Genomic DNA, 14,588 nt, shown 5'->3' with positions numbered 1-14,588 from the left:
GGCCCTAGGTGAACCTAAATATGAATTTTGAGACAGATCCCTTCAGTACTATCTGAGAAATAGCGATAACAAACTTTAACTATCAAAATCCAAGATGGCGGCCTGGCGGCCATCTTGTTCACCGATTGGTCCAAAAATGCAATATGCACAACTAGGGCCCTAGGGGAACCTACATATGAATTTTGAGACAGATCCCTTCAGTAATTTCTGGGAAATAGCAATAACGCACTTTGAATAACAAAATCCAAGATGGCTGCCTGGCGGCCATCTTGTTGACCGATCAGTCCCAAAATGCAATATGCACAACCAGGTCCCTAGGGGAACCTAAATATGAAATTTGAGACAGATCCCTTCAGTACTATCTGAGAAATAGCGATAACAAACTTTAACTATCAAAATCCAAGATGGCGGTCTGGCGGCCATCTTGTTCACCGATTGGTCCAAAAATGCAATATGCACAACTAGGGACCTAAGGGAACCTACATATTAAAAGTTTTAGAGAAAGATCCATTAAATTTAGAGAAAGATCCCTTCAGCACTGGCGGCCATCTTGTTTTTCCTATCAGCCTCAAAATCTGTATTGCACAACGAGGGACCAAGGGTAACCTCCATGTGAAGTTTGAACAAAATCCCTTCAGTAGTTCTCAAGAAATAATGATAACAAACTTCAACTGCCAAAATCAAAGATGGCTGCCTGGCGGCCATCTTGTTTTTCCGATCAGCCTTAAAATCTGTATGGCACAACTAGGGACCAAGGGTACCTTCCATGTGAAGTTTGAACAAAATCCCTTCAGTAGTTCTCAAGAAATATTGATATCAAACTTCAACTGCCAAAATCAAAGATGTCTGTCTGGCGGCCATCTTGTTTTTCCGATCAGCCACAAAATCTGTATGGCACAAAAATGGACCAAGGAACCCTCCATGTGAAGTTTGAACAAAATCCCTGCAGTACTTTTTAAGAAATAGTGATAACAAGCATTGTTTACGGACGGACGACGGACGGCGGACGGCGGACGACGGACCACGGACACAGGGCGATTTGAATAGCCCACCATCTGATGATGGTGGGCTAAAAATAGAATCACCATACTGATGAGCTGAGGAGACAATAAAAATATATATCCCATATATATATATATATTTTCATAAAATATTACAATGGAGAATTAAAGGCAATGGAATGATAAAAGATAAAACTAGGTCAGGGTCAAGGACAAACTGACAAACTAAATGGGATAAGGATTCAATGTTGAACTTGCAACCCAAAAGAAGGTTAAACCAGGTAGTGATTCAGAGGACAAGAGAACAATTAGGAACCATACCATATATAGGTTACAAGGGGTTAGGGGCAATTACTATAAGGGGAGGGGTCTCTATATAAAGCCAATAGTATTGAGGGCTCAGTCTATAAAGACAGGTGTTGAAGGCAGGGCATTTGGGAAAGAGGTGAATAAGGCTAAAAAAAATGCAGGACATCCAGTTGATCCTTGATTTTTAGCAGATTCAGGAGTCAAATAACAATTTCTCAGAAATCTGAAGAGTCAAAACATATGACAAATAGACATGTGCTTCAAACTCAAGAGTCAAATCTGATTTTTGGTAGTCAAACACATACTCCCAAGCGTCTATTTGATGCCCTGAAATGTACATGGGGTTGTAAAATACTAGTACAGGAGAATTAGTGCACAAAAGACAAAGAAATAAAGTTTTGAATGTCAAAATAGAGTACAAGGATTCCAGGTTTCAACTTACCTGCTAAGGTAAATTGATAGTACTGATCATGACAATGTGATGACTTACCTTATCAAGGCCAGCTTTGAGGAGCTCTACAAGGGAATCACTGTCCACCAGATTCCACACAGGTTCCTCCTGATCTTCGATCTCAGCTGTCTCGTCGCCACATTGGTCGCCGGACTCTAAAGCCTCACAGTCCACGAGCTGGTCCATAAAGGTGTACATAGTGGAGTTTTGACTTCTAGATACCCGATATGAAAATCTCCATTTTCCTGATTACTATTAATTTACAAGTGAATATCTTAAACTGTTCTCAAGTTTGAAGAAATCCGTAAAATCATCTTCATAAGTTTTCTTTCTCACGTTTCTGCAGATTGTCTTTTCTTTACTCCGGTTGTCTCCAAGGATGATCCAGGTTTTCTACGCTTTCTTCAGGAACAGGACACATTCTCTGTATATCTACAATCATTTTCTATCCTATTGGAGTTCAGCTACTGGAACAGCTACTTCTTCTTCCTGTTAAAATTGGAAAGAAAAAGATATTTAAGATTTCACTCCATACTTCCTGAATTATAACACGCTGAGATGAATTTGAATTCTTTGAATACTTTCACGTTTGTTTGATATTATCGTACTCGGACAAAAACCTATGTCATCAAAATACATTTCATGGCTTTTGAACAATGACAAAACAAGGAATTTCTCTCCTAAATTTGTCTTGTTAATTGAAGGTAATTCAAGTGTGGTATTCCAGTAGAAAGAATGAATGGGACACGCTGACAACCTCTACTTTAAATACAGCACAACGGTAATTAAAAGCCACCTCTTTACATCTATGGCACTACAGCTTTCTTATGTATAAATTGGCCATAATACAAAATTGAAATTGGAGACAGTTTTCCCGAAGTTGCTATCTATTTAATTGTTGTATCAGACGTCTCAATTCTTCAAGATGGACAAAGAATTATAAGATAATGCAGTTGTTTGGTATCATTATCTCATAACAAAACGACTCCCAGGTCACATTACCTTGTATCCCTGTCAGAAGATTATAATTTTGTATTTTTTACCTGTATTAGTCCAAAGACCAAGAAATGAAGGCATCCATTACATAAGAGTTAAAATTTCAAACACAGGTGAATTGAGATAGTTTTCACATTTATGAGTTAAAGCAGAAAAGCGATGACAGCCATATAAGGTATATAGTGTAAAACAGAAAACACATAACTAATAATGTTTTCATCAATGTTTTTCAAAACAATGAAAAAGACATCCATATTAGGTTAAACTTAATATACAGGTAACTGGCCAATAAAGGAAAAATGAGAACACTCAAACTATAAATAGATTGTACCGGTACCTATATTAAGCCATGATATGTAGTTCCAATTAAAAGCACGCCTTTTAGTTCCTCTCTCGACCATATAAGGTAAAACTCAGAATATGGGTAAGCTGGCGGATTAGGAAGAAGATGACATGAATCTATTATAAGCAATGACAACCCCACATCTAAACATATACACTGGTATAGAATTTTAATTTTCTTGTTGTGGTCGATGTGTAAGCCTAGGTTTACCACAGGCATCTATAACAAGCCTCTACCAACTCACATAGGGGTATATTGATTTGTAGTGTCGGTATAAACACTATTTCTTACTCATAATTATAACTTCACCACATACATTTTAAATTACCTTTCCTGTCCCAGCCAACTAACAAAATTACTACATGTATAAGATTATGTACCAAAAATAATCCAAGTAAAATACATACCTAATATTTGTAGCGTAAATTGAATACAATCAAACATTATATCTAATATTGAAGGGGTACGTTTAAAGGTACGCACATGGGACAGAGATCTAGATTACATTGTGTTGACAAGGGTATCACCAAACAGGTGGTATTTCGTAATACCTGCATGACACAGGGGAAAACCCCAATATAGGATACGTCTCCACTCGCCCAATCAGAACTTTCTAGAGTCATCCTTTATAAACATACACAGATCAATATCTCGAGCTTTTGAATAATAACTTGTAGGTACCCAAACTTCATACTACCTAGATCAAAAGTGAAAGTTACAGTGTTACTCATAAATCCAGGTACTATATTATGTAGTTAAGATAATTTGACACAGATATTTTGTAAAATGCATGATGACAAAATACAGGTTACGATGAAGAGCGCTATGTATGCCAGATGATACAAGCATCATCTACCTGTTGTGCAATCGTATATTACAACATGCTGCTAAAAATTGAAATACCACTTTTAAAAATCTCTGCTGTCTCCATTTGCACCAATGTATTTACATGGATTTTTTTTTAACTTTGAGGGAGGTTGTACCAACCCAAGGGAGGTAAATAAAGGTCTATAAGGGTTAAAGGGTTATGTGTGGAATCATGGGAGTATCAGGGGTGTCTGTTGTGTACCCGTCACATGTACGGGAGGCCACCCCATGTGATACTGTGTAAATACAATCTAGCTTAGTCACTATCTCCCTATAGTAAATCAGAATGACAAATCCATCCTATATATCTACCCTGAACACAATACCCAGCTGGCTGACTAATACTCACACACTTATCTACATTTAATTCTTACCACATTTATTGACAAACAAATGACTGTCAATTTTATTTCGTTGCTAAAGGTGTTGGAGCATTTCGTCGCATCAAAAGTTTAAAAATCAGGTGACGCTGATTGTACGCTGACTAACCCCGAGTGTCATGCTGATCCACATTATGCCTCTATACACCAATTGTATACTTTAAAATTTTGTCCTTGACTGATTTTTAAAGAAATAAGATTTGACAAAGGCATTAATCCATGGAAACCGGCGTTCAGACATGCACATATCCAAACCTAATTGTCGTTTTACTTACTGTCAAGGAAAAAACAATCAATATAGATTAAGTGGCCATCTCTGTTGCAAACTGTGTGATCAAGTTTAGCAAAGCATTAATCTAGAAAAGATATTAGCATCAGTGTGACCAATGAGAACATTAACGTCAAAGCCAGCACTTCCGATGTCAGCCAACACCGCATCAACTTGATTCAACCAGAAAATCTCAATATGCAAATCTATGCAGAATATTGTTAAAGAACAACTGATGATTGCAGAAATTATCTCCATGGAGATCTCATGTTTTAGAATTGAGTCATTCAACAGATGTATCAAATCTATTTTTTTTCAATAGCTGATTTTATATATTTATTTTTTTGCCTTTTTACATACGAAAAGACAAAAATAACATAAATAATAGGCAGATGTATTTGATGAGAATAGCTTCTGCCATTGTTTATAACATTTTTGTGGCATTTGTTTATGATGATTGAAATTCTATTTCTAAATATAGTAATCCTACATTGTAAACCATGAACATTTTGAAATTGGTGTGATAGACAGAGATGTATATATAGCGACATTCTTTTTATGTAATGTCTCATATATAGAAATATATTAGCACTTATTACAACAATATGTACATATATATATAAACAGACAATTCAAACTGTTAACAATAATTCTACCATATGTCCATATGGTAGCTAGCTTCTACATCCCACAGCTAACTGCTGTAGAACCATACAACCATATTCAGATGGTATACGGTACATATACCTACGTCAATGTTGTTAAATTCACAGACTTCATTAATATTACAAACAAAAATCACATACATATAAAAATATTCTATACAGAAAAAAAAAAAAAAAAAAACCCACAATGTTTAGTCATGGTTACCTCAACTACACAGCAACACTGATATGCAGATATACATGTACCTGTATAATTTACACCTGTAATATACACCTGTATGAATTTACCTGTGATGATCCAATCAACAATTGAAGGTAATATCAATACTGGATATATGATGAAGCAGATCTGCCTGGAATATTAGCGTCGACACATTGATCTGTTTTCGGTAACTTACCCCCAGAGCTTAGTCAAGCACTGCCACATTACAGGTCCATACTACACAAATTACAGGGCACAAATTTTTGTTTGATGAATCAACAGGTGAAAATTTACCTGGTAGCCTTAACGCGCGACAGGTATATAGTTAACTACAGGTACACATTGTACATTAACCCTTTGTTAACATGGGTTTATATCTAACAGGAACCGTTTTATATGCCTTTCATTGTTTTGCTAGAAATTGTTAATCTGAGAAATACACATGGTATATATAGTTTAGTTCAGCTAGATGTTTTTCACACTTTTTTGTACCTACCGAGTATCTTTACCTTTGTTGTACAATAACTAAGGTTATACATAAGTGATTTTGTAATGAAAATACAAAATGTATGTCTTTCTCCTTATTTTATACATCTATTAATTTGTAAAAATTTAATGAAACTTGCAGTTATTTGTTAATTTCTCTTAATTGTTACTTTATATTCTAATAAAGGTATACATTAGATGCAATCATTTTTACTATCTTTTAGCCAATTAAGTTTACTTTTGTTTAACATGGTGGAGAGAAAAGCTGGAGTACCCAGACTAAAATCATCAACTTAAGTAGAGTCATAATTTGACACCTGTAAGCCTAAGATGGGTTTTGAACTTGCAACCCAGAGGTGGAGGACTATATAGCTATTAGCTAGAGATGAATGTGTCAAAACACCTTAAACCAATGAATGCACTGGACTTTTTTCTATCAATTTCATAGGTAGTCTAATCAGCTATATTTAGATACAGTTTTGGTCACACACGTGTTATATGCATGTGCAGGGATAAGTTGCGGCTATTTAACTACAAGATTGCTCACAGCTAAAATTACCTATAACAAGCCTTTTAAGTCAATACTTCAATGTCTCCCTAATAAGACCTGCAGGTTAACATGTTGTCTCCACCATGAAATGAGTAATATTTACACAATAATAGAAATTCTAAATTGATGCATAAAATAGTCAATACAAACAAACATACTCTTCTTGCGTCAGTTTTGTATTCATTACAGGAATACTTCGGGTCAAATTATAAATTTTTTAGAACTTACTAGGTATACTATTTTTGAACAATTTTCAGATATTAAACCTGGAGGTTTGAATATTGTATTTTTATGAATATTACATTTCAACTGTCAAATTTCCCATTTAATTTTATTACAGCAACCAAAGACCATTCCAAACCGAAAGGAATGTCCTTCAGAGTTACACCCTTCTCATATTCACAGCTGCCCCATGTACTGATGATCTGATTCATACATAACTGTATACAATGTATTGTGATACAAACAAACCCTCCTGCTACAATATTGGTACTGATCAACTGAATGATATCGGGTTTTTCCAATTGGTTTCTCCATTATACTTTCCTCAGAGTCTAGATCTCTAAGCATGGTGGAACATAACTGGCCAACTAAATGTCTACAATTACAAGCTTTGCTTAGAAAAATATTTCATATATGAACCATATTTCATGGTTTATTAAAGATGCATCACATTAGTTGGTACAGCATATATCCATTCATGCACATTATGTATACATAATTTATTTCATTTCATGTAAATTGAACTTCTTCGTCATGTTAATAGTCAGGTTCAATAAGCACATGCCAGGTTTTGAAGGATTCCGGGGAAAGCTGGAGTTCTTGAAGCAAAACCCTCACTTTAAAGTCAATACATATTTTATATAGCTATTAACATATATGTGTATATAGTTTATATATTCACAAAAGTATTTTTTTTTTAATGAATAGTCCGTATGTAAAATATGGACGTCTTTGCATACAAAGACCACAAAGAATCATCTGCATTTGCTCTAGTATAGAATTTCTAGGAATCAAACCTAATGTTTCCATGGAAACAAAATATATCTAAACCAACATATGACAAATTCTATGCAACATACCTCACAGTGTGACAATGAATGCTTTTAAAATTACTGAATGTATAAATAGCATCGTCTATTACAAATTCTATGCAGATTAAAATTGTTCATCTTTCAACAGTTATCTAAATGAAACTTGATTAAATATTAATGAAGCACCTGTCAATGTATGGTTTTAAACAGATGGCATAACAAGACTAAAGTTACACAAATGCACTTCTGCATTTCTATATTGATCACTGACAAATTTTATTAAGCCTTGAGCACTTTTCATATGTATATACATGTAATACACAAAACATCAATAGACCATGACAGAGACAGTATTATGTATTTATAGGCTTGTGGTTGTTGCAGAGTGTGCATTTTGACGTACAATTTATTTCAAAATTATCATTGATGCGAATGTTAATCTAAATGTACTCTGGCTCTCACTCACTGTAATCCCGATTTAGCCTGAGAATGCAACCATGCTTACAACTTAAACATAGAGATTTCTTACATTCACTATCTATGTATCATCATCATCAGAAAAAGAAGAAGAAGAAAGACTCGCATGTTTAAGGTTTTTTTTCTTATAACTTCTACAGCTAAATGTCATTTAATGTGTAACATGTTTTGTTAATCTTTAATCATCAATACTTCAATACAAGGGAGATAACCCATAGGAGTTTCATTAGAACTGTTCAAAGTCATTTACTAACAAAAACACCAGGGGTTATTGATTTTTATGTTTTGATAAAATTTCAGGCAATTCAAATTACCAAAGGAAGACTGCATGTATACATGAGTATATATACGCCACTATATATATGTGTGTACTGTTTTTATCTATATACACAATAATGGTATGTAAACAGGTACCGGAGTAATGGGTTGATGGAAGAAAAACTTGCATGATTCATGGTAGCTAGTATTTAGATGGTACATATAGCAGTATTGGTATGGTAGCAGCTCATTAGTGTGAGAATACCTGAGAATGCCCATCTCATTACTGAGACAAATTAACAATGGTGTGGCACATCTGGTGGAATTATAAAACAGTCTCCATAGCATTGGTACGTTCTATATATAGACACAGTCCACCTTTTATGTTACAACAAATCTGGGAACTCAAAAGTATTCTAATAATCTCAAAATATCAAGTTAACTCCAGAATAGTATTGTATGCAGCTTCTAAAAATATTGAGTTAACTCAAGAATACCCAGCTAACTTTTTAACAGATTAGTCGAAAAGGTAGATCTGGAATCCAGAAGGCCAATTGTCATCAAACTGTGGATACCAGGCGAACGTCGGAATACCCAACCAACTTCAGAATATTCATTTGAACTGTGAATACAGCAAACCAAAGAATACCTAGTTATATATTACCAGATAACCTCAGAACAGCCAGCTAACCTTGCAAGCTGATCTTGGAATTCTGAACTAAACTCAGAATTTCATGTTCCATGATCTTGAAGCCAGAATTACCATGACATTTTGTAGGCTAGCTAAAACAAACCAAATAAAATAGTTTATCTCTAAATGGCCTTGGACAAATACCACAACTTTTTTATGTCCTAAGTAGCAACCATCTTGTACAAAGTCCTATATACCTACTGTTTACACATGAAATTTGTGGTTCCTATGTTACTATCACTTAGAAACTGATGTGTCTTAGCTGTGAACTAATCAATGACTGAAAGGCATATGGTACAGCATTACTGGTTTTTGTACTGTAGATCTACACTGGAGCTACTAGGCATTTCCCAGTGGTCTGTCCCGACCATTAAAATTATCTACACAGAGAAATCAATCCTGTTAGCTGATCCAATACACAGCTTGACCAATAAAAGTTCTCCACCCTAGCAAATACAGCACCCTTGGTCTTTTGAATCAATATGCTGATATCCATCTGATTGACCGCTGACAAGGTCTGCACAACAATGTCCAGTCTTTAACAAACCTATGTTCAATGAAAACCCATAACCATATCCATCTTAACAAACCTATACTCCTATATTCTTTATTCAATGAAAACCCATAGCCATGTCCTTTCAAGCATCCACATGTCCCTTCATTCTTTATTTGAAGACAAGCTATAACTGCTATAACAAATGCATGCCTTTATACTCTGTATTCAGTGACTGATGATAATGATACTTAATTAAAGATGCTCCACCGCCGACAGAGCATAAATGATATTCATCATTTGAACAATAATTAGTGTTTAATCGTGTATATAAATGTCTAATTAACACAAAAAATATTATAAAATAATTTATTTTGCTTTTGGTTCATGCACAATTAGTACTTCATTCAATATAGGGTATAGTGCCATGGATTTTTTTCGGGATGCAATTAATTATTTTGCATATTTTTAACTTGGAGTAAAATTAGAAGCTCAAAGTTTTCAATGGTGGTAATGGTGTAAAGTAAGTAACTTTTGTAACTGAAGAAAAATACTAAATCGTTTGCTCCTGTTTTTGATAGTGAAAAAAACCCATTTGTCAGCGATTGAGCATCTTTAATTGAAATTTCAGTTACAGTTAAGATAAAACTCTGTTGCTCCCATACTTTGTTTTCAACTTCCATTTCACTGATGACTGCATATTAGAAAGACACCTCCCTCCTGATCCACCAAATTGACCCCATAGTGAAAGTTAGTGGGACATACCAAAACAAAATTACACCCCTCTCATGGCATGCCATCCTGCCCTGACCCATCCTGTATCCCATCCAGATTTCATATGGAAACTGGAACATTTATTGGATATGTCTTACAAACATGTATAGTTTGAAAGTCCCACATATCATGATCTCTTAAGTGTCTGAACATCCCAACGATCCAGATCTCTGCAATGTTTGACATACAGTCCCATATGATATATCATGATTGCTGGAGTGTTGGAAAGTCCCAAAGATCATGATCTCTGCAATGTTTGAACAGTGATTAACAGCAATGGAATTTCTGTATGTTGGTAGACATAGATTTGCCTCCTGGCATCAACCCTATCTTGTCCCTCATGTCAAATACTATGTAACAGAACATGCACTACCATGTGCACCAGAGTATGCAGACGATTATCTAGCACACAGAACTTATACAACAGAAACTTGGACACTGCTATCATCCATAACACATCACCTGGACCTTCTGTACATATTTACCATGTTAAGAGCCTATTGGGCCCTAGAAACAATCATCCAGTTAACACATTATCAGAACCTTGAAATGAAACATACTAAGCAAAGTTAACCTTTTTAACACATTTATCAAGTAACAAATAACCAGGATCCTTATAATTAGCATCACACATACTCACCAAGTTAACACAAAACCTGGGTGTTTCTTCATACCAAATATGGTAACAATTTCTTCTATAAGATGGTACTCCAATGGCCAAGAATGAGCCCTGAGTTTAAGATCTGTACGTCTGCCATTAAATCAAAATCTTTTCGAATTCTAGCAATATTTACAGGAAAGCCAAGTTTCCAACATTACAATGGCCTGGTGAATGTGTACACCTGTGGTTAGACTGGGGATGAATGGACAGAGATATAAATAGAGTCAGTTCACATCCTTACTGCTGAATCACTGCTATCTACTGTTATAAATACAGCTTCTGTATCTGGATCCACAGAATTACCATACTCTACTGAAGAGTAGTTCTAAACAGGCAAAATACCAACAATAGAATTACTATTACATAATTACATTTCGGAGCAGAAGTACTAAAAAGTACCTACCTGGACTAACTTTATAGTTTCCTATTCTTGCGCCAAGAATTTTGTTCACCCAAGTTGAATATATGACACACATAGACTTGATGCTTGTGGTAAAAGATACTTGTGGGTGTAATCCAACAAACTGCGTTGGCATGATCTCAAACCAAGATGCTGCTATTTCAGGTGTGGGTTAAATTTATCACTGGATTTCCCGACAAATATAGCCAATCATTAATGGACACAGGCTTCATATATCATGTTCAAATTATCAGAAAGCATCAAAAGTGATTTATTTTTAGTATCTGGCCAACTTAGTTTCATTATTATAATTAATTTAATTAGTTTGTAATAAAAGCATATTGAGCATTGCAATAAATATCTATTTAGCATCCAAGGGCAATAACTCCATCAATTGTAAATTCCATCTTATTATTTGTTAACTTACATATAGAGCATGCTGAAAGTGCTATAGGGGAGATAATTTATAAACTAACTTTTATTATAACTTTATCTGCAAAAAAATATTGAAATAAAGATACATACTAAACTGATTTTCACTTCTTTGCTCTGAGTATAAAAGAAATAAATTTTAATCAATGAACTCATACCTGGTCCTCATTTTACTGTAACTTGGTGAAGACTGTAGGTGTCAAGTTTACAAGGAAGACAATCACATTTTGCAGAAGGTCAATTATCTGTGTACCCTTATATTTAATTCTTCTTGTCAAACTTGAAAACATGTTACATGATATTTATATCTACTGCCTATAGAAGCAAGTCTTTTGAAGTTAAACCCAAACTAATGCACATAGAACAGTTCAGGACATGTGAACTTGGTTTAGTGAAATATTTTTTAAAGAGTTTTAAACCATTACTGGTATAATATAGACCAAAATTGAGAATCTCTATACCCATGTTCTTTTACCCTCTTTTGTACCACATTTGTTGCCATGCACAATATACGTCATTCCAAGCCTGTTGTAATTTCAGCCTTTTATGTTTTATAATAGATGTCCATGGAATTTTCCAACTAAACAATTAAGTTACATATCACGAAAGCACATCATATATTTGAACAGGCATGGTAGACAAAGGCTGCATTGCCTATGTATTTCATTCGACCAAATAAAGGACAGAATGGTTATTTGGTCGCTGGCCATACATAACTATCTAGCATTGGCGGCCTTGACAGAGACATGTAAACAGTGTTAGAAGTAAAGGTGAGTCATCAATATGAATATATGTATTAATAAGTCTCAGTGTTATACAGCTGCCACACATATAGATCTGGACCGAATGCACTGTTGTATGTATACATACACACAAATACATCTCGCTAACATCATTTCATAACAATTTAGTTTCCCCATAAAAACATCAAGTAAAATCAATATGGCTGAGTACATTTAGTGTGTTAATTTATCAGTATTGTCATCCTCATAGTAAACACGCCCAGAACGTTTTGGCCATAACATGATCATCACAACACTTTTATTCTAATTCAAAAACTACCAATTACCATTTCAATTCATATACTAAAATCCTGTCAACTTTAATTCTCATAGCCATTATATCCCTCCAACATCTCACATCCATCACATCTCACCAAAATATCACAGCTGCCTCTATCATATCTCAAGACTCAATATCAACAAATGACATGGGTTGACTCCATCATGAAATGGCCAAGATTGGCAAAACTGTACATCGAACAATGTGGCTCTACTCGGTCAGCAAATGGGCACATCTAACAAGGGCCAACTTCAACCAATGTGGGTCTAGTCGGTCAAGATAAAACCAAACATTAAAAGGCCAAACATCAACCAATGTGGCTCACTTAGTCAACAAATGGCCAAATCTAACAAGGCCAAACTTCAACCAATGTGGTTCTACTTGGTCAAGAAATAACAAAATCTAACAAGGCCCAACATTTACCAATGCGGCTCACTTGGTCAACAAATGGCCAAATCTAACAAGACCAAATTTCAACCACTGTGGTTCTATTCTGTCAAGATATGACCAAACATTACAAGGCCAAACATCAACCAATGAGGCTCTACTTGGTCAACAAATGACCAAATCTAACAAGGCCCAACTTCAACCAATGTGGATCTACTCGGTCAACAAATGACCAAGCCTAACAAAACCCAACATCAACCAATGTAGCTCCAACTGGTAAACATTCAACAAATCCCTTAGTCTGAAAAAACCCAACATAAAACCTAAAAGTGACTCTAACAAAACCCAACACCAACCACTGTGGCTTTAGTTGGTCAACAAATGACCAGTCTGATGAGGGCTCCTATGTAAGAAGCATAATATTATATAATGCCATTCTTATGATTCATTCTTTTTTGACATTCTCTTGATGGGGAAATGTGTGTTATCATACTGTTTAAAATGATAAGAAACAAGTGATTGATAAGACCATGCGTGTATCTGTTACACTGCCATACCAAATGCAGATCAATATGCTTCCCAATGCTGTTTCCTATACCTACATTGAAGCAGACTTTATGACTCCAGCTGTAATCCATACTTACAGCACTGACATGTGCTGTAATTCCTAACCAGAACTAGGTGATCTAAGATTGAAATGGATCCCACTATAATTCATTTTCAGATAAAGCAATTATGATATGAACCAACCATGTTACTTGTTGATACAGCACTCAGGAAGATGATGTGCCCTGTAGTTAAAGCTGTTATTAAGAGCTATCAAAATTTGATCCTAAAAATATTTTTCTTGCTGGCACAAGCTCTGCTCGGTCTAAGCTCTGAGAAAACTGATATTACTTCTACACTCTCTATATTCTGCTGCAACTGCATTTCTTTTCCAATGTAACTACTTTTCTTTGCAGTGAAGCAACTTCTGTTTAAGTTATTTCACCATAGCAAAGTAAAGAAATTTCAAAACAAAGTTCCAAGAATACTTTTGCTAAGCATAGGTCCTACACATTAAGAAAAATCCAAATCAAGAAGTTTTCCTTAGCTGTGTTTCAATTGCTGAAATTTGTGCTTTTTTAAAGTTTTGGCCATTTTTAAAGTCTAATACCATGCACTTTATAAGTAAAAGACTTTTTTATTGTAAATTTGGTTTACTTTACCTCATAAAAGTATGAAAAAATTGGCCCTTTTTTTCATTTTTTTTGGATAATGGCTTACTCTGCTAAACAAAAGAAAATCAATAAACAAACCTCTCAGGAGTTTAAGGGACTGCTTTTGCTACCCTTTATTTTTTCTCAATTGTTCTGTTTCAATTTACAGCTTCGGAAAAGCATAAAATCAAGCACAGCGCGC

General features: G+C 34.9%; 1 protein-coding gene across 5 annotated transcripts in view; it reads right to left on the bottom strand.

The window, feature by feature from the left end:
* Window positions 1–14,588, bottom strand: part of LOC138324745 (uncharacterized) — a 123,928-nt gene that overhangs the window by 106,209 nt on the left and 3,131 nt on the right. Inside the window, exons 1-2 of one of the 5 annotated variants that reach the window (XM_069269898.1) lie at window positions 11,310–11,329; window positions 1,801–2,250 (exon numbers count right to left, since the gene is read on the bottom strand). In XM_069269898.1, the coding sequence (XP_069125999.1) occupies window positions 1,801–1,959 (159 nt within the window). In that variant the 5' untranslated portion in view covers window positions 1,960–2,250; window positions 11,310–11,329. Of the gene's footprint in view, window positions 1–1,800; window positions 2,251–3,094; window positions 3,115–5,568; window positions 5,830–11,309; window positions 11,330–14,588 lie in introns of those variants that run through there. The other 4 variants (XM_069269882.1, XM_069269873.1, XM_069269889.1 and 1 more) reach the window with 4 other exon arrangements.

This window comes from Argopecten irradians, chromosome 1 (assembly GCF_041381155.1).
Source record: "Argopecten irradians isolate NY chromosome 1, Ai_NY, whole genome shotgun sequence".
NCBI lineage: Eukaryota > Metazoa > Mollusca > Bivalvia > Pectinida > Pectinidae > Argopecten > Argopecten irradians.
This window is presented reverse-complemented; position numbering and strand designations above follow the sequence as displayed.